This window comes from Myxocyprinus asiaticus, chromosome 17 (genome assembly GCF_019703515.2).
Source record: "Myxocyprinus asiaticus isolate MX2 ecotype Aquarium Trade chromosome 17, UBuf_Myxa_2, whole genome shotgun sequence".
NCBI classification, from domain to species: Eukaryota; Metazoa; Chordata; class Actinopteri; order Cypriniformes; family Catostomidae; genus Myxocyprinus; species Myxocyprinus asiaticus.
In genome coordinates this window covers 26,028,794-26,052,450 of record NC_059360.1, presented here as the reverse complement: position 1 = coordinate 26,052,450, position 23,657 = coordinate 26,028,794, and the positions used below count along the sequence as shown (strand labels likewise).

Sequence of the window (23,657 nt, the reverse complement as noted above, 5' to 3'; positions counted from 1 at the left end):
AAATATAATAATTCTTTACACAATATTAAGATACCATAATATAATGTATTAAATATAACTCAAAAATAAAATAGAAATAAAATATGGAATAATAATTATATGAAACAATAACTCAATAACCAAAAATGTCACATTAAGCTTAATTGCACCTATGGTTTATCAGTTTGTCTTCAGTTTGACACTAAGCTTAATTTTTTAGGGCTATCTATCTCAATGTAGAGAATAGTTTGTTAGCCTATACTTGTTTTAAAATCTTATTAAAAAAAAGTTTTTTAATAAGCCTTTTAAACTTTGTAAACTTTTGTCAGCAAAAACTAGATATTACTGGGAAGAGGAAAATTAAATTAATAGTGACAGTGTTCAGAAAACTTGCATATAGCCAGTTAAACATAGATCCTGATAAAAGGCGAAATGATCGGGATCGGTGTCGGCTGATCAGGTGACAAGAAGACTGGTGATCGGTATCGGCTGTAAAAATCCTGATCGGAGCATCCCTGTTTAATGATGTGCAAAATGTACATATCTGTTGACATCTCAAAAATATGTTTTAGGCTTTCATGACACTTTAATTACTCTTGCATTTAATATAAGCATGAACAGGAGTTATTTTAGTGGAATTCAATACACGTACTACCTGAGCTTCTAAATGTGCATGCTTCTAATATCTGTGTCCCTGTATGTTTAACCCTCTACGCACACATTGGAGAATGAATCACCATTGGGTAGTAATTTTTTTTTTGGGGGGGGTGTTATTTCCCATTAAATCCGCACGTAACCAGCAAAGTTTAAACTCTTGTTTTATTAGGCGGCTCTCCGCTGCTGTGGCACTACAAGCCACGAAATGTATTCACAAACTCGCGCACACTTTATTTATGAACAGCTCGTGTACATTAGGCTTTAGCAAGGTGGATTACTTATGGCTTAATGCTCTACTAATACCGAGTCACGTCATTAATATTCAGGCCTTAATGCACATATCCCATTACAGAGATAAACCAGTGTAGTAATCTGATAGCTTCGAACTGTGTGTTTGTTATAGTACTCTTGAGTCCTAAACTTATACTTTAGCCTAAAAACAGAAGTCTATGATTAACTAGGCATGGTGGGGATGTTTTAAGATATGTTGCAAGTTGTGTTTTTATATTATAGACATGCACGATATGAGCTTATTAACATCTGCTAAACATCATAAAATGATCAGATTAACAAACATTCGAAATCATAAACATCTCAAAGACATCTGCTGAATTTCTTATTGACATCTGAGAGGAAACGACTAGTAGACTTATTGCAGATTAGCAAACAACCTAAAAACTACCTCTTCCAGAAGTAAACACACACATCAAATAGACGTCTGGGAGATGTACGTGTGCTATCAAGGCATAATCAGGTTGAAATGTATATCAGCCACATTATCTAGACATGTTATGTGTAAGTCCACTTTTTACATCCAGTGATCGTCACCCTTCATTCAGCTCTTCTTTTTAATCTGTATCTTGTGACATTTTGCTTGTGGTTTGTGTTAAATAGTTACTGGACACATCCTCTAGGTTTCCTAGTTGCAAAGTCAACAGCAAGACTAACCCTTCCCTGGGAAATAGCTTTATGATTCCATGGATTGCTATAACTATTTATCATGCATTTCTGGATAATTTAATAATTCTGTCTAGTTTTGCAAGTTAGCAAAACACGAACCATTGATTAATTAAGAGGAAACATCCAAAGGGGTTTGGTATAGTAATAGTAGAGATCTTACACACTTTGGGTAAATCTGTTCTAATTCACTCCCTATGATACAACCTAGACCCGTATGACTAATAATGCAGAGACTTTTTTTTTCTCTCAATTCATAGTGTTGACTGTTATATATATATCTTGCTTACAAAGTGAATTGTTGGAAAAGCTTTGTCAGAGCATTTTTTAATTAACACCAATAAAAGTAACTGCAGGAACCGCAAATACTCAAGATTATAGAAACTGTGAGCAAAAAGAACAAAATAATTATCATGATCATGCCTGACATGAATTTAGTTGTCACTAAATTCAAAATTATATATATATATATATATATATATTAGTATATAGTTCATTTCTATATTCGTTGTCTAATTATTTTTATTTAAAGGGACAGTTCACCCAAAAATGAATCATTTACACAGTCATGCCATTCCAGAAATATTTCTTTCTTTTGCAGAAGACAAATGAAGATTTTTAGAAGAATATCTCGTCTCTGTAGGTCCATAAAATGCAAGTGAATGTTGGCCAGAGCTTTTAAGCACCAAAAAGCATATTAAAGCAGCATAAAAGAAATCCATAAGACTCCAGTGGTTAAATCCATATCTTCAGAAGTGATGTGATAGGTGTGGGTGAGAAACATTCACAGGAGATCAATATTTAAGTCTCTTTTTACTCTAAATCTTCAGATGTGAAAGTGAAACTAAACAGTCTCACTAAAACAATCAGAAAGACACGTGACTTTCAGATGTGAAAGTGGAGATTTCGAGTAAAAAAAAGACTTAAATATTGATCTGTTTCTCACCCACTCCTATTATATTGCTTCTGAAGACATGGATTTAACGACTGGAGTCATATGGATTACTTTTATGCTGCCTTTATGTGATTTTTGGAGCTTCAAAGTTCTGGCCAACATTCACTTGCATTGAATGGACCTACAGAGCCGAGATATTCTTTTAAAAATCTTGACTTGTGTTCAGCAAAAAGAACAAATTCATACACATCTGGGGTGTCATGAGGGTGAGTAAATTGAGAGAATTTTCATTTTTTGGCGAACTCTCCCTTTTATTTATTTTGTGTGTTAAAGCATAGTTTGGTAATAAAAAGTTAATAAAAAAAAAAAAAAAAAAGTAATTTTGGGGGTTGGGGATGTTAAGGAGGGCGCCACGTCAGATCTTGCCTAGAGCACCAAGTAAGCCAGAACCACCACTGGAGTGGTCGCTGATGGGTTCGTTTGCCTCGATTCTCTGATTGGTGGATTTTCCACCTCAGGATCATAGTTGTAGTTATTCATCAGGAATATTAAGAAATATTATACACGATTTAAAAAAAATAAAGTTGAATAATGTTGACTGATGGGTTCAGCAGAAGCATACCATTGATCAACAGTCTCGGAGCTCACTGAAGGCCTGTCTTAAAAGGTTTATAAGTTAGCATTAATAATCAATCCCCCTATGGAAAAAAATCAAGGGGATTTTTACTTCCACAACCCGACCGTTGCACTCTATTGTCTTTCTGTAAATTATTTAATGCTTCAGTGTAACAACAATGTCTGTGGATGACTGTTACTTAGCTTTGAGTTAAGGTGAAACAGAAGTATTGCACTTGTTTTGTCCAGCTAAAGTTGACTGCATGGGTTTTGAATAATTAATCTAAAAGCCATGCACTAACTGAACTATAATAATACAGAGGTGTACCTGTACCAGTCAATTAGTTATACAGTGGCCTTTTAAGTATGCTAATGGATGTTTACTTCCCCCAATACAGGTTATTTCAGGGAAATGAAAAAGTTTGTAGCCTCATGGCTTTCATGAGTGTTTTATCATTCTTTTCAATTGAAGATGGCAGGTCAGTCTTCTCTCAGGGAAATATTTTAATTGTCATTAGCTTGTAGCATATCATTTCCATTCCTCTATCTCTAACCTACATCCTTCTCCACCACAAACTCCATTATCTGACAACTGTACAGGGTAATGTCACGTGCCATGCGTTGGGAGGGCTATTCTTTTCCTGTGCTCTGATGTTTGCTCCTTTGTAAGGCTCTAGTTTTGGCCGGTGATCTCACTATGTTCCCCCAGGCTGCCTGTGAGACGTCTCAATGGAGTGACCTCCCACATTGATTCCAGAACGTGTGGGTTGATTGTGAAAGCACAATTCTGCTTGGCACATGGACTGTTTTCTCAAGAACTTCATTATCACCTCATACTGGGGAATACAGACTACCTTAGGCCTCATACTACAGTTACTTTAGTTACAGATTTGTTTCCAAAAATTGTATAATATAGAGATCTCAAAGTCTTTTATTTTTTCTTTCTCAATTGAAATCATGAGTCATGTTACTTTGAAGGGGTCATACACATGGTGTGCTCTTGAGTAGTGTAGGCCTCGGTGTGTCAGTCTCGTTCCAATATGTCTGTATTCTGAAGACAAACACAGACAGCTGCCTCTGTGAAAGATCTGACCACCCACCCTAGCTGAGACTGTATTCTCTCACTGGCCTTTTCGTCCCAGTGGTGAACTCTTAATCCAGGCTTACTTAATCTTAATCTTACATCTTTCTAAATCAGGTTATCCATATTGGATAAGTAATGCCTTTTATATGTTCTTATTTATGCGTAATCATAAATTACTATGGCTTGGCGATTAGAGCTGGGAATATGACAATATTCATATTAATATATTTAATATTTGAGCTATATTCATAAATATCTCTTTGTATTTGCTCTGAAATGCCTTAAAAGAGTGCATGTTGTGTTTTTTTTCTTTGTTTTGTTTTTGTTCAATGGAAGGAACCAGAATTTAAACTAAATTGTTGCTCATTTAATTCAGAATTTTTAATGTAAAAACTAAAATGCTATAAAAATTCGAAAACTACTTTGAAATAATCATGGCTTGTTTTCCTCACTGCTGTTCACTGAATTAACACAAAATTGATATTTCATCTTGTTCATGTATAGGCAACAGTATAAAGTAATTATAAACAGCAATGTTTTTAAAATGTTTTAGTAAAAATGTATGAAAATTCAGCAATTTTTGAATCGATTCATTTAAACACCAGTTTGACCTGATTCACAGAAATGAAACAAATTTACCAATTCTAATGCTTTTTTTATTTTATTTTTTTAATTATTATTATTATTATTATTATGTTGAAATCCATTACACAACTAAAACATTAGGGCTGGGCAATATGGCAACAAAAATTATCTTTTTTTTATTTTTTATTTATGATGTTCGATATACAGTATATCTCTCTAATTGTGTATTTGCTTGGAAATGGCTTGGAAGTTGTTTTTTATAAATCAGAGGAACCATCATTTTAACCAAACAGCCATTGTAGCCCAAAAGGTTCAGAATGTTTAATGCATAATTGGACACAAGGATGAATGATATTTACCGGTAATCATTTTCATTTATATGCACCAATATACAACAATACATAGTAATAAAAAAAGCATTATTTAGGGACATGTATTTTTACTTAAATGTTTTTGTGAATGAACAGGGAGTGAAAAAATTCACTCTGTTATTTGTTTTAAACCCAGTTGAATGTTATTATAATACTGAATTACTATTTTGCGACCTAGTCAAGCTTAATATTATAATGTAATATTAAATTATTATTAATATTATTATTTTGAAGATTAAACATTTTTATTTTGGCCAACACTGTACAATTTCTTGTTCTTGTTTTGTGTTTTTAAATTCCTATGCTATTTGTTGTCACATGTCAAGGGGGGCCTTTTATCTGTTCAGGAAATGATACACAATGCTTTTTTTTTTTAAACAGTTAATTTTTTTTTTTTTTACATAAGGTGAAGTTAGAGTTGACTCTCTGTAATGGATTGGCATCTTACTGTCTTGTTTGCTGTGCTAAAATGTGCATGTATTTTTCAGCGATTAGGGACTCCTGCATACAGTTCAGCCTTATTCTTTCTCTGATCATACAATTTTAGAAAAGCATCATAGAAATGTAAAGGGCAAGGCAAAGGTTGTGCCGCAAGCCCACTGCACGTTCCCTGTTTCTAGGAAAAAGCGCATGAGATGTCCTCCTCGTGTTGTCATGAGAGCCTGTAAGAGCTCTTTTTCTAGAGGAAGGTCGAGGGTTTGGGTTGTCTATAAATACCCCTCCCCTTGCCTCCTCTCATTCACTTAGTGTCCTTTAAGAGGGGTCAAGTTGCACAGCTGCTCTCACTTGCTAATGTTAACCTGATCTGTAGAGCTCTACTCCTCTGGGTCGGTAACTGCTGTCAGCCTTGTGTTGGTTCCCCTTTAGAAAATTAGCTGTGGTCCAAAATGAAATGGGCAGACTTGCCAGGGCATCTCATATTCAATCATAACATAATCTTAAATTGGTGGGGTAATGCTCATGGTCAAGCTGGTTGAGGGTAATTCCTGAAGGTGAAGTGTGTAATTTCTGCGCAGCTAGCAGCACCTTACTTAACCTCACCTTTAACCTGCTTAAATATCAAATGGCAAAGGGAAATTCTCTCGCCACAAGCATTTTACAGCAGTTTTGGCCTAATTAAGCCAGTTTATGTCTAATTCTCATTGTCATAAGATTTAAGAACTTTCGCTATATCACTTAATAAATATGTAGGCCCACATACTTTTATCAACTCCATCATTTTTGTCAGTACAGATATAGCCTTCATTTACTGAGAACTAAGCCTCGCTTCTGTGCAAATTGTGCACTTCATAAACCTCCTGTCATCGATCTGGTCAATATTACCTTGCAAAAGTGATATGGGATATGAGTAAAGAGAACCAGTATGGTTTGTTGATGTCCTGTGCTGCAAAGCAGTGTTTTAGCAGCTCATGAACATGTCAGATGGGATATTCTGTATTGAGTTAACATTTGTCACAAATGTCCTATTCCTCTATTTTTGTCTTCCAGGCTCGAATAGCGTTCCTCCAAGGAGAGAGAAAGGGTCAAGAAAATTTGAAGAATGACCTCGTTAGAAGAATAAAAATGTTAGAATATGCATTAAAGCAAGAAAGGTTTGTAATGAATTTGAACTTTTTGCCTTTTTCATAGGGAAACACTGTAGATTTAGAAAGGAAGTTTTAATAGCATTTCTAAACATAATTTTCTTACTCATTACCAGAGCAAAATACCATAAATTAAAATATGGGACAGAACTAAATCAAGGTGAAGTGAAAATGCCTAGCTTTGAATCAGGTAAGAAGACTCTACCTACTTTTGAAAATGTACACTAGCTCCATGTTTTGTTCTGAATGTACTGATGTGGTTTTATTGTTTATTTTGTCTATTTCTTCCCTAAAGAAGATACCAAAGATACAGAGGTCTCAGCTATACCTCAGAACAGTCAGTTAACATGGAAACAGGGCAGACAACTCCTCAGACAGTAAGTGGCTTGTGTCCTTGTCATGGTTGTGTCATTAAGCCTTTCTATGGGTGTGAAAGTATCAGTCTGCCTGTTAAGAAAGTTCATGGGCATATGTGTCATCTTATTATGACTATTTGTGTCATCTGATTGAGCATTATGTATTTCTCCTTATGCATTTCTGCCTTTTTCAGATATCTTCAGGAAGTAGGTTATACGGACACAATATTAGACGTTCGGTCGCAGAGAGTGCGGTCATTACTTGGGCTGTCTGGCTCTGAGCAGAACGGTTCAGTGGAAACCAAGAACCTAGAGCAAATTCTCAATGGAGGAGAGTCTCCAGCCAAAAGAAAGGGACAAGACATGAAAAGGTACAGATTTGCCCAACTCTGATTTATTTGGGTTTGTGCAGATCGATTAATAGACATCAGAATGACTGAAACAGTTTTCTTCTTGGCTGTCTTAACTTGGTGATCATGATCCTTTTGGTTTAACAGGAATCCAGAGGTTCTGGAGACATTTAATTTTTTAGAAAATGCTGACGATAGTGATGAAGAGGAAGATGAAGAGGGCGAAATAATGGAGGACGTACCAGACAGGAGTGATAAATGCAGGATAAAAAAACATAAAATTAAGGTGAGGAACAATTTTAGGGGTAGTTTTGATATGTAAATGGTTCAGTGATTGAGTATTCCAATGATGTGGCACTATGGAAGACCATTTGTAAGATATAATTTACAGTCAGCCGGTCATTATCACAAAATAAAGCAATAAAAACAGCTAGTTGCCAAATAAATGGACATAAAATATTGATATGAGATGAAAAAAATTAAGGGCTGGGAAATGTAACGGGTACATTTCTGCGATTTATAGCTGACTGTTTAACACGTTAATGTTTATGCAATTAATGCAATATCTGTTTGGTTATTTTACTTTCTGAAACATCACTAATGTTTTTCCCCACTTCTTTTGGCTAAAATTGGCATATATAAATTTCCAGGAGATACACGCTTGACTCGACTGCACATCCTAGTGCAGAAACTGATTATGTGGAGCAGTGCATGCTTATTCATTACGGGCATAATTAACGCAGGAGCAGATTTACTGAATGGAGACTTCAACCACAAACAGTGTGGGAGAGATACGGGCAAGCTGCCACACTGTATCTCTTCGCATCGCCCGAAAACACTTTCTCACTGTCATCTGAACCAGTGTCAGAAGCGAAATGACATGATTTAGCAATCAGAATGAAGTATTCAAGAGAGCCTCTTAGTAAATTAACTGCTTTTCCATCAGGTTGGAAATGAAGGTTTGGCTTCTGACTTGCCGGATGACCCCGACACAGAGGAGGCACTAAAGGAGTTTGACTTCTTGGTAAATGCGGAGGATGGAGAAGGTGCCGGTGAGGCTCGGAGTTCAGGAGATGGCACAGAGTGGGGTAATATACTGCTCACCAAACTCAAATAGTAATATCATTACAGATGATCATTTATCTGTGAAAAAAAAGAAAAGAAAGCTTAGATATGAAATTGAAATTAAAATGTCATGATTTACTCACCCTGTATTATTTTCTTCAGTGAAGATGTTAGGCAGCTCTTTTTCCATACAACAAAAGTATATTGTAATTTTTACTGCCAATAAAGGACGAAAAAGCACCTTAAATATTCCATATGGCTTTCGTGCTATATTACAAGTCTTCCAAAGCCATAAGATAGCTTTAGAAATTAAAATAGTAATTCACTCATAATATTCCCCTCTGCCATAGCTCTGAAATCTCTTTGGCGGTTGCATATATAGACGTGCAAAGTTGAATATGCACGTGCACAAATGAGATTTGAGAGCTATCTTATCAGTAAAAAACTGCTTAAATTTAAATCTTTTCCTCAAACAAAGCTGTCATATGGCTTAAGAACACTTTGAATACAGCCAGGGTTCCGACGCTCCTTGAAAGTACTTGAATTTCAGACGCATAAATACAAGGACTGGAAAGTTTGTGAAAATAGACTTAGGTCCTTGAAAGTGCTTGAATTAGGGCTGGACAATGAATCGAAATAAAATCGAAATCACAAAATGACCTAGAGTGATTATCAAACCGCAAGGGCAATTGTATTAATTAGTCTGCATGCGCTGCACAAACTGTATGTGCACAGCACTTTTCTGTGTTACAAATACTAAAAGCACACATGAGGGTGAGCAGGTTATATTTATGGCGCTCTGGATACATTAATTGCACATTTGTGTAATTCCATATATGCTTAAAATTGCTATCCAAATCTAAAGTAAACCCATAAACCAGTTTTATGTTTGTTTTTGTTTTTTTGTGGACAGACAAGTTGCTGAGGGAATTTCACTGCATTAAAAGGCCATTGTCAATTTGGCGACAAACAAGAAACTCGAACTTTCTTCAGTTTTCTGCCAAAATAAAAGCTTATGGCTTTTACTGGACTGCATAGCAATGCCACATGCAAGTTAAGAAATTATTACAGAAATATGGTACTATTTTATACTTGTGTACATTATTATTATTATTATTATTATTATTATTATTATTATTATTGATATTTTTATACAAAATATTTTTCTGTAGTAATGTCTTAACTTAATAATAACTTATTATTGGGTTGCAAAAATTAGGAAGCGTGGGCTGAGACCCTATCACAAAGTGAACAAAAACAGATAAACAATGGACAGATGTGAATGCAATGTGCATCCGTTTTTTGTTTCCACGATGTTCCACTGTTTGTATGGTTTTTTTTTTAATTTAGTAGTAGCAGTCATGTTTGCCTATGATTTAATTTTGCTCAAAAAGAATCACTTTTATATATTTATATATATATATATATATATATATATATACTTGTTTTTCAATAGAAAATATCCAATAAATTATTTAAAACAAGATACATTTACTTAAGTAGCTACACTGTACAAAATATTAAGATTTGTTTTCAAAGAGATTTTTTTTTCTCTTGTTTGAAGTACACCCTCACTTTTGCTGTCTTTATCTCTGCCCCTTTTTGTCTTGCACTCTTCTCTTTCATCTAAACCACTTCTAAAACTAAGAATAATGCAAGTGTCATTGGTAGAGGTAAAACATGTCAGGTTTATATACTGTATGCAAAGATTTGATTATATTTAAATCAAGTCCATTATTGCTATATATGCTCTACATACATTATATTTAAAGGAATATTTAACCCAAAAATGTATATTCTGTCATCATTTGCTGACCCTGATGTAATTCAAAACCCATATGTCTGTCTTATACGGAACACTTAAGGAGAAAATTTAATGAAGTTCCCTGTCCAATTATTATTTTTTTTAATATATATATATATATATATGCAGTTGCAGCCATAAAAGCAGTCCATGTGACTTGTGCATTATATTCCAAGTCTTCTGAAGGCATGTTTTTAAGCACTAAACAACACAAGCCACTGTGAACAAGAGTGTTTCATAGCGATCATTAACATGCAACAGACGTTTGGATTCTCATTGAAAAATTACTGAAATTTTAGGTTCCTTTTGTATTCCTTCAGAAGACTTAAAAATGACACGCAAGTGGAGTACATTTATAATAGTTCAAAAAAAAATTTTTTTAGGGGTCCTTTTGAATAATTGAGAGTCAGGTGGGGGAATGGGTTAAACCAATAGCTTAACCAATCAGGGAGCTCTGTTTTTGTCTCCAAGGTGTGGCACCTTGTTTACTGGGCCCTTCTCTTTGCGTTCCTATTCTTAGCTGAGCCTCTGCCATTCACGCCTGGTGGGGGCAAGTCCTTTATCATGGGCTCTGATGACATGTTGGAAAGTGTGTTGGGCCTGGGAGACCTCGCCGATCTAACTGTGTCCAATGACGAGGGTGAATACAGCTATGATGTAAGTACCAATGCATGACACACTCTATGCTGCTCTCCTTTAATAATATGCTTCCAATGCCAGATACAAGTTGGCATTAATGGATAAGGAGCCTCTACTCTTTTAAAACAATTTATACTCCCTGCTAGAATGCTCATCTGTTTTAATGCATTCTTTAACTGCTAACCATCAGTTTGAGAGAAAATTCTGTCATCATTTTCTCACCTTCATGTCATTCCAAACCCATATGACTTTTAGAATATTCACCATTTACTTTCATTGCGTCTTTTTTCTATACAATGTAAGTGAATGGTGACTGAGGCTGTCATTCTGCTTAACATCTCCTTTTGTGTTCCATGGAAGAAGAAAAAGCCATATGGGTTTGGAACGACGTTTTTGTGTTCGCTAAATTTGTGTATGTATGTGTGTGGGTGTGGGTGTGTGTGTGTGTGTGTGTGTGTGTGTGTGTGTGTGTGTGTGTGTGTGTGTGTGTGTGTGTATATATATATATATATATGGGTTGCTGTGCACTCAAATAAGACAACTATCCCAATGCCTCACTGTCAGTCGACCTGCAATTTCCAGGTTTAATTTCACAGTTGTTTAACTGCCTCTACTCTGGCCCTCCCCCACGCTCTATTTATAGCTGCCAGCCAATAAGGACGCGTTCAGGAAGACATGGAATCCCAAATATACCCTGCGAAGCCACTTTGATGGAGTGCGGGCCCTGGCCTTCCATCCTTTGGAACCGGTGTTGGTCACTGTCTCAGAAGACCACACCCTCAAACTGTGGAACCTCCAGAAGACAGTTCCTGCCAAAAAGTAAGCACTCACTTTAGTTCTGGAAATAGTGCATGAATGTTTTATTATTAGTGCTGATTAGAGGTTGACCGATAGTGGATTTTGCAGGTACAATAACTAAGGTGGTGGAAAAGGCAGATTTTAAATGAGATTCAAAGAATGGTAAAAAAAAATTCTCAGTCTTTCCTTACTGTAACTAGCACAGACATAGAGGCTACAAGAGTCCAAAGTTAATAAAATCCCAGTAATAACCAGAAAAATTAGATTTAGTGCATAATGTGCCCAAAACACAGAAGGGGCTCTTGACAGGGTGTTGGGCACCCAAGGCTCATCGATGCATATGGGCAACAAAGGCTATCCTATCTGGTCCGAACCTACGGAAGGTCTGCTGTGGCACAAGTCACAGAAAATTTCAATGATGGTAACGGGAGTAATGTGTCACCACACACCGTGCATCGCACCCTACTGCGTATGGGGCTGCGTAGCCGCTGACCAGTCAAGAGTGCCCATGATGACCCCTGTCCACCGTCGAAAGTGCCTACAATGGGCACGCAAGTGTCGGAACTGGACCTTGGAACAGTGGAAGACACTCGCCTGGTCCGATGAGTCCCGTTTTTTTTTTACATCACACGGACAGTCGTGTATGTGTGCGCTGTTTACCTGGGGAAGTAATGGCACCAGGATGCACTGTGGGAAGACGACAAGGGCAATCTGGGCAATGTTCTGCTGGGAAACCCTAGGTCCGGCCATTCATGTGGATGTCAGTTGCCATGTGCCACCTACCTAAACATAGTTGCAGACCAGTTACACCCGTTCATGGCAATGGTATTCCCTGATGGCAGTGGCCTCTTTCAGCAGGATAATGCGCCTTGCTACACTTAATACATTGTTCGGGAATGTTTTGAGGAACATGATGAAGAGTTCAAAGTGTTGTCCTGGCCTCCAAATTTCCCCAGATTTCAATCTGATTGAGCATCTGTGGGATGTGCTGGACCAAACAGTCCGATCCACTGCGGCTCCGCGTCACAACTTACAGGACTTGAAGGATCTGCTGCTAATGTCCTGGTGCCAGATACAACAGGACATCTTCAAGGGGTCTTGTAGAGTCCATGTCAGTGCTGTTTTGGAGGCACGCGAAGGACCAACAGGATATTGAGCACGTGGTCATAATGTTTTGGCTCATTGGTGTATGTTCATCAGATGAAGAGTTGGTCTATCTATTTTACCAGATGAGGTTTAACTAGGAATAAGGTTTATTATTATTCACAAGATATGAAGTTGGAGACGCATTGTATGTGCTGATAGGGCACGTTTCCATATAGTCTCATTTTTCTTTGCATGCCCTCCCTTCAATTTAGATTACTTGATTATCGAATCAAAATAGCGCCGGCCACAGAGGAACATGGAGGAATAAAAAAAACTATTGGAATAGATAACCGATAGTTCCAAAAAGCAACTATTGGCACTGATTAATTGGTAAAACCGATATATTGGTTTACCTCTAGTGCTGATTACCTCAAAATGGCCAAATATCAGCAGAATAATCAGCCTGGCCAATATTTTGGTCTCACTGCTCTTTTGAAGAAACACATTGATTTGTCATATCGTGAACATTGATGTCTTTCCCTGGTTTTCATTTTACAGCTTAACAATGTTCTGTTTTGTTTTGCAGAAGTGCCTCTTTTGATGTGGAGCCTATATACACGTTTAGAGGGCATATGTGAGTATTAATTTCAAGATATTAATTGTTTGTTTGAGTTTTGTTATGTTTTGTTTCAGGATGTTTCAGAAATACACAATGCATTGATGAGTGTGTGAAACCTGCTTGTCAAGCAGATTCATGATTTAATTTCAATAAGCAACAAGAGCATTAAAGAGTTCAGGCATCATTGCCAAGTTTGTTGTTTCCATTCCAAAGCATCCCAAAGCTGTTCAATAGGGTTAAAGTCAATATTTTGTGTCATGCACTGTGGGCCATGCTCTATAATTGGCATACATTTGGACAGGTAGTTTTCTTCTGGAATCTGCCAAGCCCTGATCATCCATCAGATAGTGACATGTTATTTGCCACTTCAGAGAATGTGTTTTCATTGTTCCAGAGTGGTTACACCATTCAAGCCAAAACTACATGGTAATCTCAAGTATTTAAACCCATTTCATGAAGCTCCTGAAAAGCAGCTCTAGCTTTTGCTGTTGTTGTTTTTTGAAACACAGTAGTGTGTGTGTTGCATCTGAGGACAAATGGTATTTATACTCTTAAGAGCACCAGCGCTCAGTTTCATTCTGTAAGCATGTGTGGTCAACCGTGGAACTTTTGTTTCTCCAGGATGTTTCCACTTATTAACACTAATAGTTGACAAGGGCAGACATTTAACAAACCTTTGTTGTTTGAATAGTGACATACAGTAATTTGATTGAAAGGATTATGTAGGGGCCATTCAACTGCCACTGTTTGACTAGAAATTGGATGGCTGTGTGTTTGAATTTATGCACATGCAGTGGCCCCAAAAAGTATTTGGACATTTTGAGCCACAGTTAAAAATTACAAACCAAGTGGCTTCTGGCATCAAATGATGCTAGAGGTTTTCCTAGAACTGACTTCACTTTTTGGATCCATTTTTTTTTCCGATGACTTTTAACCAACTGGTCTCAAGGTAATTTTTAGTGGATGTATAAAGTCAGTTCTCCTAAAGTTCACACAGGTGTCCTAGCAAAGTAACAACAAGTGTAGTTCATCATATTAACTATGCACATGTTCCACTAGGTTTGAGAGACATTTTGAATCATTTATCTTTTGGGCTTTAAAATATATCGCACTTGTTTTGATATTTTGCTATCTAATGTAAATACATTCATACATTTTTGGGGCCTCTGAATCAGCAATGGCGAAAATGGCTAAATCCACAAATTTAAAATGTCCACACATTTCTTGTTGGGTGAAATGTTTTGTTATTGTGATCAATATTTTTTAACTTGGTTGTTTTTAACTTCTGTTTGCTCTCTGTAGTGGACCTGTGCTCTCATTGGCTGTGACCTCGAGTGGCGAGCAGTGTTTTAGTGGTGGAATTGATTCAACAATACAATGTTGGAACATCCCCAGCTCTAATGTGGACCCTTATGACACATATGGTGAGAAGAGTGCATTTATTTATCATTATAAAATGGATGGTTCTTCTCCTGGATGCTGATTGATCAGTAGCCGTGGTTTAGTCAAGTACAGCTATGACCTCTTCATCGAGTTAGTATTTTTATTACTGTAGAGCATCCATAGCTGACCGTTATTTGTGTTACATAACATTATGTAACTGTTTATACATCAGGGACTATTCCTTCTAATGGAAGGATGGTGTTTGATAATTTTGCCATCCCATCCATCCTACAGTATATAGGGTCACTGGTAGTGCTGCAGCCTTTCCCAGCTGTCTCAGGCCAAAGTCGGGGAATAAAAATTACATATAATATGTTAATAAACATTTGTTTCTTTAATGTTTATATTATGTGGTTACCGTTTTATGAAAGCAATTAGGCACTCGAGGCTGTGCTATATTGAAATATTATCAATGGCCCTCAGTTGTGATGATTTTCACAATATAGCCTGGCCTCTTGTACCTTATTGCAAAAGTATAAAAGCACTAGAATGTTAGTTGTTTAACAGCATAGCAGTCTGTTTGGCCATTTAAGTCAGGTGACTTAAAGGTGTAAGCAGTAATTATTTATTTTATTTATTTATATGCTAATTGCTAAACTTTGAAACAAAGAAATAGTATTAGTTGAATAGTATTTTTAAAATGTGTTTATAATGATGTACACTCACATGAGATTTCAGAAAAAGATGCTTTATGCTACATATGGTGCTGGGCGTAGATTCATGAGTTCCGCCATGTTGAGATCATACGACCAGATGAAAATTACTCACTTTTTCTCAATAATACCTTGAACTCATGAAAAAAATTAATCATGGATGACTGTGTAAAGTGCATTTTTACGATGACATCGGTACCTAATGCTGTATTCCATTCAAAGTCAGATGTGAAATATTCCTAATTGATATCTCCGATCTCCGACCGTAAAGGCATTCCATTGCCGGATGCTAGGAAGATGACATGTAAGGAAAGGAAACTGCAACACTTCCGTTAGCTATGTAGGTGTTTGACTGTCACCAGAGATGTCTCCTAGCAGCCCAATTGATAAACAATGACCACGTTTACATGCACTTAAGAAAATGGTTTATTTCAGGTTTTTGGAGTAAGCGGCGTTTTGAAACGTCATGTAAACAAGAACGCTAATTTTATTATGCTGTTTAAGGGATTAAGAGAAAGTGGTTTAACACACCTAGGATTCTCCCGGGGAATGCAGCTAAATGTGGCCATGTAAACACATAAGCAGCATTCTGATGGGTGTTTGAAGAGTGCACATCTGCGTGAACAGACTGGACAAAAAAACGTCATAGGATGGAGCCCAACAACAAGTCAACACAGCAGAAAGAATTCAACATTTCTGGGAGTACAATGGGAAAAGCACATACAGTATAAACTATACCCAGTTATACAAACCAATATATAACATCAACAGTCCCTCACATGCGAGTTCGTACATTGGGGGAATCCCAGAGTTTTACGTAAGAAACCCCACTATTGCAGCGCAATTCCGCTGCAGGTCGCGATAGAAAGTTAAGTAAACAAACTCAGCAACAGTCTTACTCGGATACCATGTTTGTTATTTACACAACCATTGTGTAGAAATCATGTTGCTGTGGAAAAAAGCTGCTTACTGACCGAGTCGCATGTTTACTGGTGTAAAGAGTACACCAGTGCATGTAAACCAGAATGCTGTTTTCTCGTAATATGCCGCTTTCTCGCTTTCTGGTGTCCATGCAAAGTAGTCATTGCTTCAATGCTAGCATTTGTGCTACAGTTGTACGATTATCAAAAGAGTATATAATGTACCATGTTTTGCACACCAGTCTCTGTAAACGTTTGTTAGCTTTAATGCTGCCTTCACGTGCTTTCGGAATTATCATCAATATAGAAGTTGGAAGTTGCACATGAACGACTGCTCAAGTACTAATTACGACTAGGAAACTCTGATATAATTTTGATACTGGAGTTTCCGAGTTGGGAGGAGATGTGAACTTTCAACATGGCGGAGGAGAGTACGATTTCTGGAGTGATCTGTAGTGGTTTTATTAATTTTTTCTAAATACAGCTAATTGTTAGCATTTGCCGTTTCGGTCATATACATTTACGAATATCAGCAACCATTTGATGCATATAGTACATTTTACACCAAGAAAATTACATGTATTTGCCCACAATACCATTATCCTACTTCCCACTTCTGAAGTGGTAATTACAAGTACGTTGCGTTCAAGTGATTTGCTGTCAGAAAGAACAGGAAACATGGACGACGCCAGTTTCAGTCATACATATTTCTTGTGGAACTTTTATTTTGACAACATGATACATATTACTCAAGAAATACGTATGACTGAAACTGGCGTCGTCCATGTTTCCTGTTCTTTCTGACAACAAATCACTTGAACGCAACGTACTTGTAATTACCACTTCAGAAGTGGGAAGTAGGATAATTCCAACAGCACGTGAAGGCAGCATAATATCATCTAATGTAGGAACATTGACTCATTGATCGATATATTAAATAAAAGTGAATGTTTATCACCAACTTTGTACTTCTCCCTGGGTGCCAACGTGTTTGTGTGACGACACGTACCTGCATCTCAGCGAAATTGGAGTTGAAGATTTCCACACAAGTTTCCAAGTTGGATGTCCGAATTCAAGCGGTGTTCCAGTGTACTTTTTCTAGCAAGAAATTGTGAACTCAGACTTTCCTAGTTGAATGGAATGCAGCATAATACTGTTTTTGCGTGATACTGCATCTACTCCGCTAGGTGTCAGCACAACATGAACACAAATGTTACTAAGTACACATTTAATTGCATGTTTTCTTCTTCCAATCCTGTTCACTAGTGCCATCAATACAGCATGTGTGGCTCAAATTGTTCTTTATTTTGCTCAGACCCCAGTGTGTTGGCTGGTTCATTGTTGGGGCACAGTGATGCAGTGTGGGGATTGGCTTACAGTGGCATCAAAAACCGGCTGCTCTCCTGTTCAGCTGATGGAACGATCAAGTTGTGGAACCCTCAAGAGAAGTTGCCATGTCTTACCACATTTAACTTCGATAGAGGTGAGGGCAAGCTAACCACTATTACTTTATCATTACACTGTAACATTGATGTGGCATTGAGTTATGTTGGCTAACTTCTTCATTGTCCAGATCATGGTATTCCCACATCCGTTGACTTCAGTGGGTGTGATCCAGCTCATATGGTGGCCTCCTTCAACACGGGAGATGCTGTCATTTACGATCTGGAGACCTCACAGCCTGTCATGGTGTTCTCGGCACAGGGAGAGAGCGGTACATCCTTCACATTTCCACTTGTCCTTTAGAGCCCTTCACAGCCAAAGTGCTCTTTTGTAAATATGATGTTACATTCTGTTCACTGAACAATGTCAGCAGGTCAGCCTCTGTATGCTGGCTTGTAGCATCATAGAGAGTTTATTTTGTAGTTCTTTAATCAAATCATAGAGTGTGAGAATTGGACTTTTACTTGTGATGTTTACTGCCTTCTGCTCTTGTTGCAGCTATTCCGTTTGGAAATCACATTAGTAAAGTAGTCAGCCACCCCACTCTGCCAATTACAGTCACAGCTCATGAGGATAGACACATCAAATTCTTTGATAATAAATCAGGTGAGTGTGTTTTTCAAGTGTATAATTAGATGTTTTCTTTGTGTCGCTTTACATGTAATTACTAGTGCTGTCAGTCGATTAAAATTGTAATCACGAATAATCGCTTAATGTTTCGTAGTTAATTGCAGATTTTGAAAATGCTATTAACATTTTTTTTGAAAGTGCTATTTGAATTAACATATTAGCATTAAGAGCTCCTTTTCCCATCACTTTATCGCTAACACTGAATCACTGCTGTGTGTGTTTGTGGTGTGTTCATCAGTGTAATACTCCAGGCAGACACATTACAAGAGTTCTGCCCTTCCAACCAGTGTTTATGCTGGTTTATGCTGTATTAATGGTAAATGCGTAAACTTTTTTAATTAATTGCTTCCATTAACATTTTAATTCTGACAGCTCTAGTAATTACGCGTATCAGTAACATGGAAGTTGGCGCATGAAACACACTATATCCAGAAAAAAGGTGTGATTTGTTAATGTCTGGGATTATTCATCACCTACATTCCCTCTCTCTGTGTAGGTAAAGCAATCCATGCAATGGTGGCTCACTTGGATGCTGTCACTAGTCTGGCTATAGATCCAAATGGCATCTACTTGATGTCAGGAAGTAAGTTTTATTGGCCAGTGTTTACTACAGTTTGTATAATTCACTCTCTCTTGTTACAGACTCACCTTTACCAAACTATTTACATAAAGTCTGATGCAGAATTGTTATATTTTTTTGAAAAAGGTTTGAATACCTGTATGACAGCAGAACGTTTAAAAAAAAAATTACATATCCTTTGTATAAAATAACAAAAACAATGGATCTTTAGCGACATAGCCTAGCGGTTAGCATGTACATTTGGGCAGCGTGAGTTCCAATCTGGCTTGTAAAATACTTGATCCCATCCCCCCTTCTAGCTCATGCTATCTCTGTAATGTTTCTATAAATAAAAGTGTCATAAAGACCCCAAAGAAAATAAAAATTAAATGTTTAAATGTTTTCATGCATGACTTTAGTATAAAGTTTAAAAATATACTTTAGTCTGCCCTTTTCAAGACACATTCATTTTTTGAGTCCTATTAAAGGAAAAGTTCACCCAAAAATGAAAATTGTGTCATAATTTACTCACCCTCATGTCATTACAAACACGTTCATGCAAGATCTTGAGTTGATTTTAGCACTAACTGTGAACAAGCTACTCTAAGCGCTCATGAACGCGCAACAGATGTCAAGATTTTTGCAGAAAAATGACAGTAAGGCACTTACAATGGAAGTGAATGGGGGCCAATCAGTAAACGTTAAAATACACACTGTTTCAAAAGTAGTCACAAGACGTAAAAAATATGCATGTTAACGTGATTCTAGTGTGATAAAATCACTTACTAACCTTTTCTGTGTAAGGTTGTAGCCAATTTTACATCTTAATTTTCATGACGATGTAATGTCAACAAACCATAAAATGACTGTAAAAATGATGATTTAAATAACTTTACAGCTCAAATAATACATGAGTTTTAACAGAAGAATTAATGTGTGCTTTTATAAAATTATAAGCTTCACATTTCTGCCTTTTAAACCCTCCCAGAAATTGGCCCCATTCACTTCCATTGTAAGTGCCTCACTGTAACATAGATTTTTTTTTTCTTTTTTTTTTAAGAAAAATAATTTTTTGTGGTAATCAACATTATGCCAGAAATGCTGTAGATTGAGGTTAACTTTTTATTGGACCCGGAATATTCCTTTAAAAACACCTTTTATGTTCCTCATAAGCAAGAAAGTCATACAGGTTTCAAACAATATGAAGGTGAGTAAATTATGACAGCATTTTCATCTTTGGGTAAACTTGTTCCTTTAATCTCACCAGTTAGGACCCAGGACTTTTTTCCCTTGATTTCAGCCTTTGCACTAATCTCGATTATATAGCCTAATATGCAGCTAGTCTTCTCCATGATAATATCTATGTTTCTATAAACCCTTCAAATTAAGTTAGGACATCACAAAAAATAACACCCCTTTTTCACCGTCTACCACAGGTCACGATAGTTCCATCCGCCTGTGGAACCTTGACAGTAAGACATGTGTACAGGAGGTCACCGCTCACAGGAAAAAGTCGGACGAGGCCATATATGACGTTGCCTTCCACCCATCTAAGGCATATATAGGAAGTGCCGGAGCTGATGCCCTGGCCAAAGTTTTTGTATAAAAGCCCTTGTCCATACCTGAATTAATGCATACATTAAGACAGACAGAAAGAAGGAACTGCTTCACTGCCTTGTGTAACAAGAGTAGCATTTCTCACACTACATTGATGTGGCTTCCACCACCACCATCTACGGTGTCAAACTCACACCACACACACACAACGATACCAGGTGCCAAGAGGGGGCCGTGCTGTTTTGCGAAGCAAGTGTGGAGTGCTCATCAGTTTTAATATTTTTTTTTTTTCTCAAAGAAAAAAAAATCACTGTAATTTACTGTACGTCAAAGCTGGAGTGAAACCAGTGTTTGTAGCCTTTTGACTGGTTTTGATCTGAGCTGATAATGTGTTCTGTAGGTATGTTTCAGTGACCATGGAGTGGTTATCATGTTCATCAGTAGGTTTTCACCGACCTTCATCCGGGGCACCTGAGGAACGGAGCCCTGCCCATCCAGCCGAGCCATAAACATTACCCTAATCTCAGTCACCCTCCTCATCCTAATGTAGCGTGAAAAGGAATACAGTTTAATGCTTCAACTCAGTCAACCTTTAGAGTTTGTTTCATTTTTTTTCTGTAAAAAAAAAAAGAAAAAAAAAAAGTATAGTTTTTATAATCAATTTTATATAAATAAAGACTGTCGTAAAACCGCTGAAAATCACAATGTTTTTAAAAGAATGGACTATAGTACCACTCAAGCCCTCTATCTTATCCAGTTCTCTTTCATGAATGGTCTTATGTCTCTGGAAACCCCGGATGGGTGCTGCCCTAACGCATACTACTCATTGCTTTAACGTTGTTTATCACGTAATGGAGAGATTGTACGCTAGTAGAAGCACAGCGCGTTGTGCCCTGAGAGCTTTTAGGAATCAACAAATAAACCGGCATCCTGTCACTATGTGATGTTTTTGTACACCTTACTGTAACTGAGTTTAAATATCACAGGTTAGAGATTGGAACGCTATTGGCTTATTTATTTCACTGTTTGTGGATAGACTTATCCTTTGTTCAGATCATAGCTCAACGGTTACTGTTAGATTGGGCTGTTGCAAACAAAATGGGGTATGTTATTCAATCCAAAAAGAAATGAACCTATAGATTTATTATTGTTATAAATGCTCTCTTTAAACAGATAGTTTCTTAGTTGGCTGATGATGGGGTTTCACCCGATGATGCTGGCAATCAGTACTTTGAAGCAGGGGGAGAAACCTTTTCTTTGTTCCATTTTCAAAGTTAAAGGATTTGAATGCCTAAGCATTTATGATGAATTACAATTCGTAATATTTGGTTTGGTTGTTCTGTCCCAACCTCTGTCTGTTTTTAAAAAGACAGTGCAGTTTATGGTGTAACAAAAGACCTTTTTTGTGTGTGTAATGCATGATTAATACAATAAAGTATTTTTTATAGTCTTCCAAAAGTTCTGATCAGTTTGAAGAGTTTTGATGAGTTTTGTAAAGGTTTTTGATTTACTACTAAATCAACAGATTTTAAAGATTGTACCACATAACAAAACACAACTGTTGAAAAGTAATGTATATAAAATGTCTATAATAAATATTAAATGGTGTATCTGTATATGCAACATGCCCCTTGTCTCGATAATTAATGCAGCATTGTATTTATCAAAGTATTTGGTAACACTTTACAGTAAAGTCCAATGCATTCGTTTTTCTCGATTGGTAACACACTACAACTGAATCTATTAGCGCAATCCATTCCTTCAACTCCTTTAATGCATTTAACATATTTCTCCATGTGTAAACACTTAAGTAGCAAAAGTTTTCACACACCAGTCAGAATCTCAGGATTTAAAAAAAAATGGCCCACAGGTGATTATGTGCTTTGGAACAATGTATCCCAGTGATGTTTGAATAGCTGGAAGACAAAGAGAGGGAGAAGAACAGTTGTCTCAGATGACATCTCCACTCTGGTTGACTATATGTTCTTGTGCATGGTATCACAATGCTAGGCAATAAGTCTAGCTCAATCTCAGTTGTTTTACGGTAACATCTTTCATTCAAACCTTTAGACAAGAAAGCAGGTAGCCTAACCACAGTAACTGCAATATTCTTTAGACAAGTAGGGTAGCCTACAGGGCTTCTATACTACATTACAATACTGCAGGTTAGAGGCTATGTAATGTATCATGTTTTTGACACTAGTAGTGATAATTTGTGAGAATGGATGCCTTCTCCAGTTACACATGTAACCTTGGTTCCCTGAGATGAAGGGAACAAGACATTGCTGTAAGCACTATGGGGAATGTCCTTCTTCGCAACCTTGCTGAAACCCTTATACAATCATGCCAATCCTCTGATTGGCAATGCTGTCTGAGCCCCGCCCCTTCAGGTGTGCAGTTATATAAGCGGGCCCTCAGTCACCATTTCTTCCGAATTTTCTGAGGGACAAGAGTGAGTCACTCGTATTATGAAACTCTGAAAGTGCTTGTTGAATTTAGTTAAGCGTGCGTAGAGAGGAAGCGCTTTGTCGCGTATCCTGATGTCTATTTGATGCCTTACACATATGTCTTCTGGGGCGATCCAGTTGGTTTTGGGTGAGAACAGACCAAAATATAACAACTTTTTCACTGTGCATCTTGCCATTGCAGTCTCTAGGTATTGACATTGTTAAACCACTGGAGTCATATGGATTACTTTTATGCTGATTTATTTATTTATTTTAGCTTTAAAGGCCTGATCATCATTCACTTACATTGTATGGACCTACAGAGCCTAAATATTCTTCTAAAAATCTTTGTGTTCTGCAGACGAAAGAAAGTCATACACATCTTTTTTTATTTTATTTTTCACCCAATTTTGGAATGCCCAATTCCCTATGTGCTTTTAAGTCCTCGTGGTCACGTAGTGATTTGCCTCAATCTGGGTGGCAGAGGATGAATCCCAGCTGCCTCTGTGCCTGAGACCACCAACCCGCACATCTTATCATGTGGCTTGTTGAGCACGTTGCC

The 23,657-nt window shown here is 37.1% G+C and overlaps 1 protein-coding gene across 2 annotated transcripts in view; it reads left to right on the top strand.

The window, feature by feature from the left end:
- The window catches only part of LOC127454811 (striatin-3-like), a 44,102-nt gene extending 21,838 nt beyond the window's left edge, over positions 1-22,264 (top strand). Inside the window, exons 2-16 of one of the 2 annotated variants that reach the window (XM_051722247.1) lie at positions 6,632-6,735; positions 6,843-6,916; positions 7,025-7,103; positions 7,277-7,453; positions 7,580-7,718; positions 8,379-8,520; positions 10,822-10,958; positions 11,584-11,759; positions 13,411-13,458; positions 14,746-14,867; positions 17,775-17,942; positions 18,033-18,173; positions 18,401-18,508; positions 19,029-19,115; positions 20,528-22,264. In XM_051722247.1, the coding sequence (XP_051578207.1) occupies positions 6,632-6,735; positions 6,843-6,916; positions 7,025-7,103; positions 7,277-7,453; positions 7,580-7,718; positions 8,379-8,520; positions 10,822-10,958; positions 11,584-11,759; positions 13,411-13,458; positions 14,746-14,867; positions 17,775-17,942; positions 18,033-18,173; positions 18,401-18,508; positions 19,029-19,115; positions 20,528-20,697 (1,872 nt within the window). In that variant the 3' untranslated portion in view covers positions 20,698-22,264. Of the gene's footprint in view, positions 1-6,631; positions 6,736-6,842; positions 6,917-7,021; positions 7,104-7,276; positions 7,454-7,579; positions 7,719-8,378; positions 8,521-10,821; positions 10,959-11,583; positions 11,760-13,410; positions 13,459-14,745; positions 14,868-17,774; positions 17,943-18,032; positions 18,174-18,400; positions 18,509-19,028; positions 19,116-20,527 lie in introns of both variants that reach the window. The other variant, XM_051722246.1, reaches the window with a different exon arrangement.
- The last annotated feature ends 1,393 nt before the right edge of the window (positions 22,265-23,657 follow it).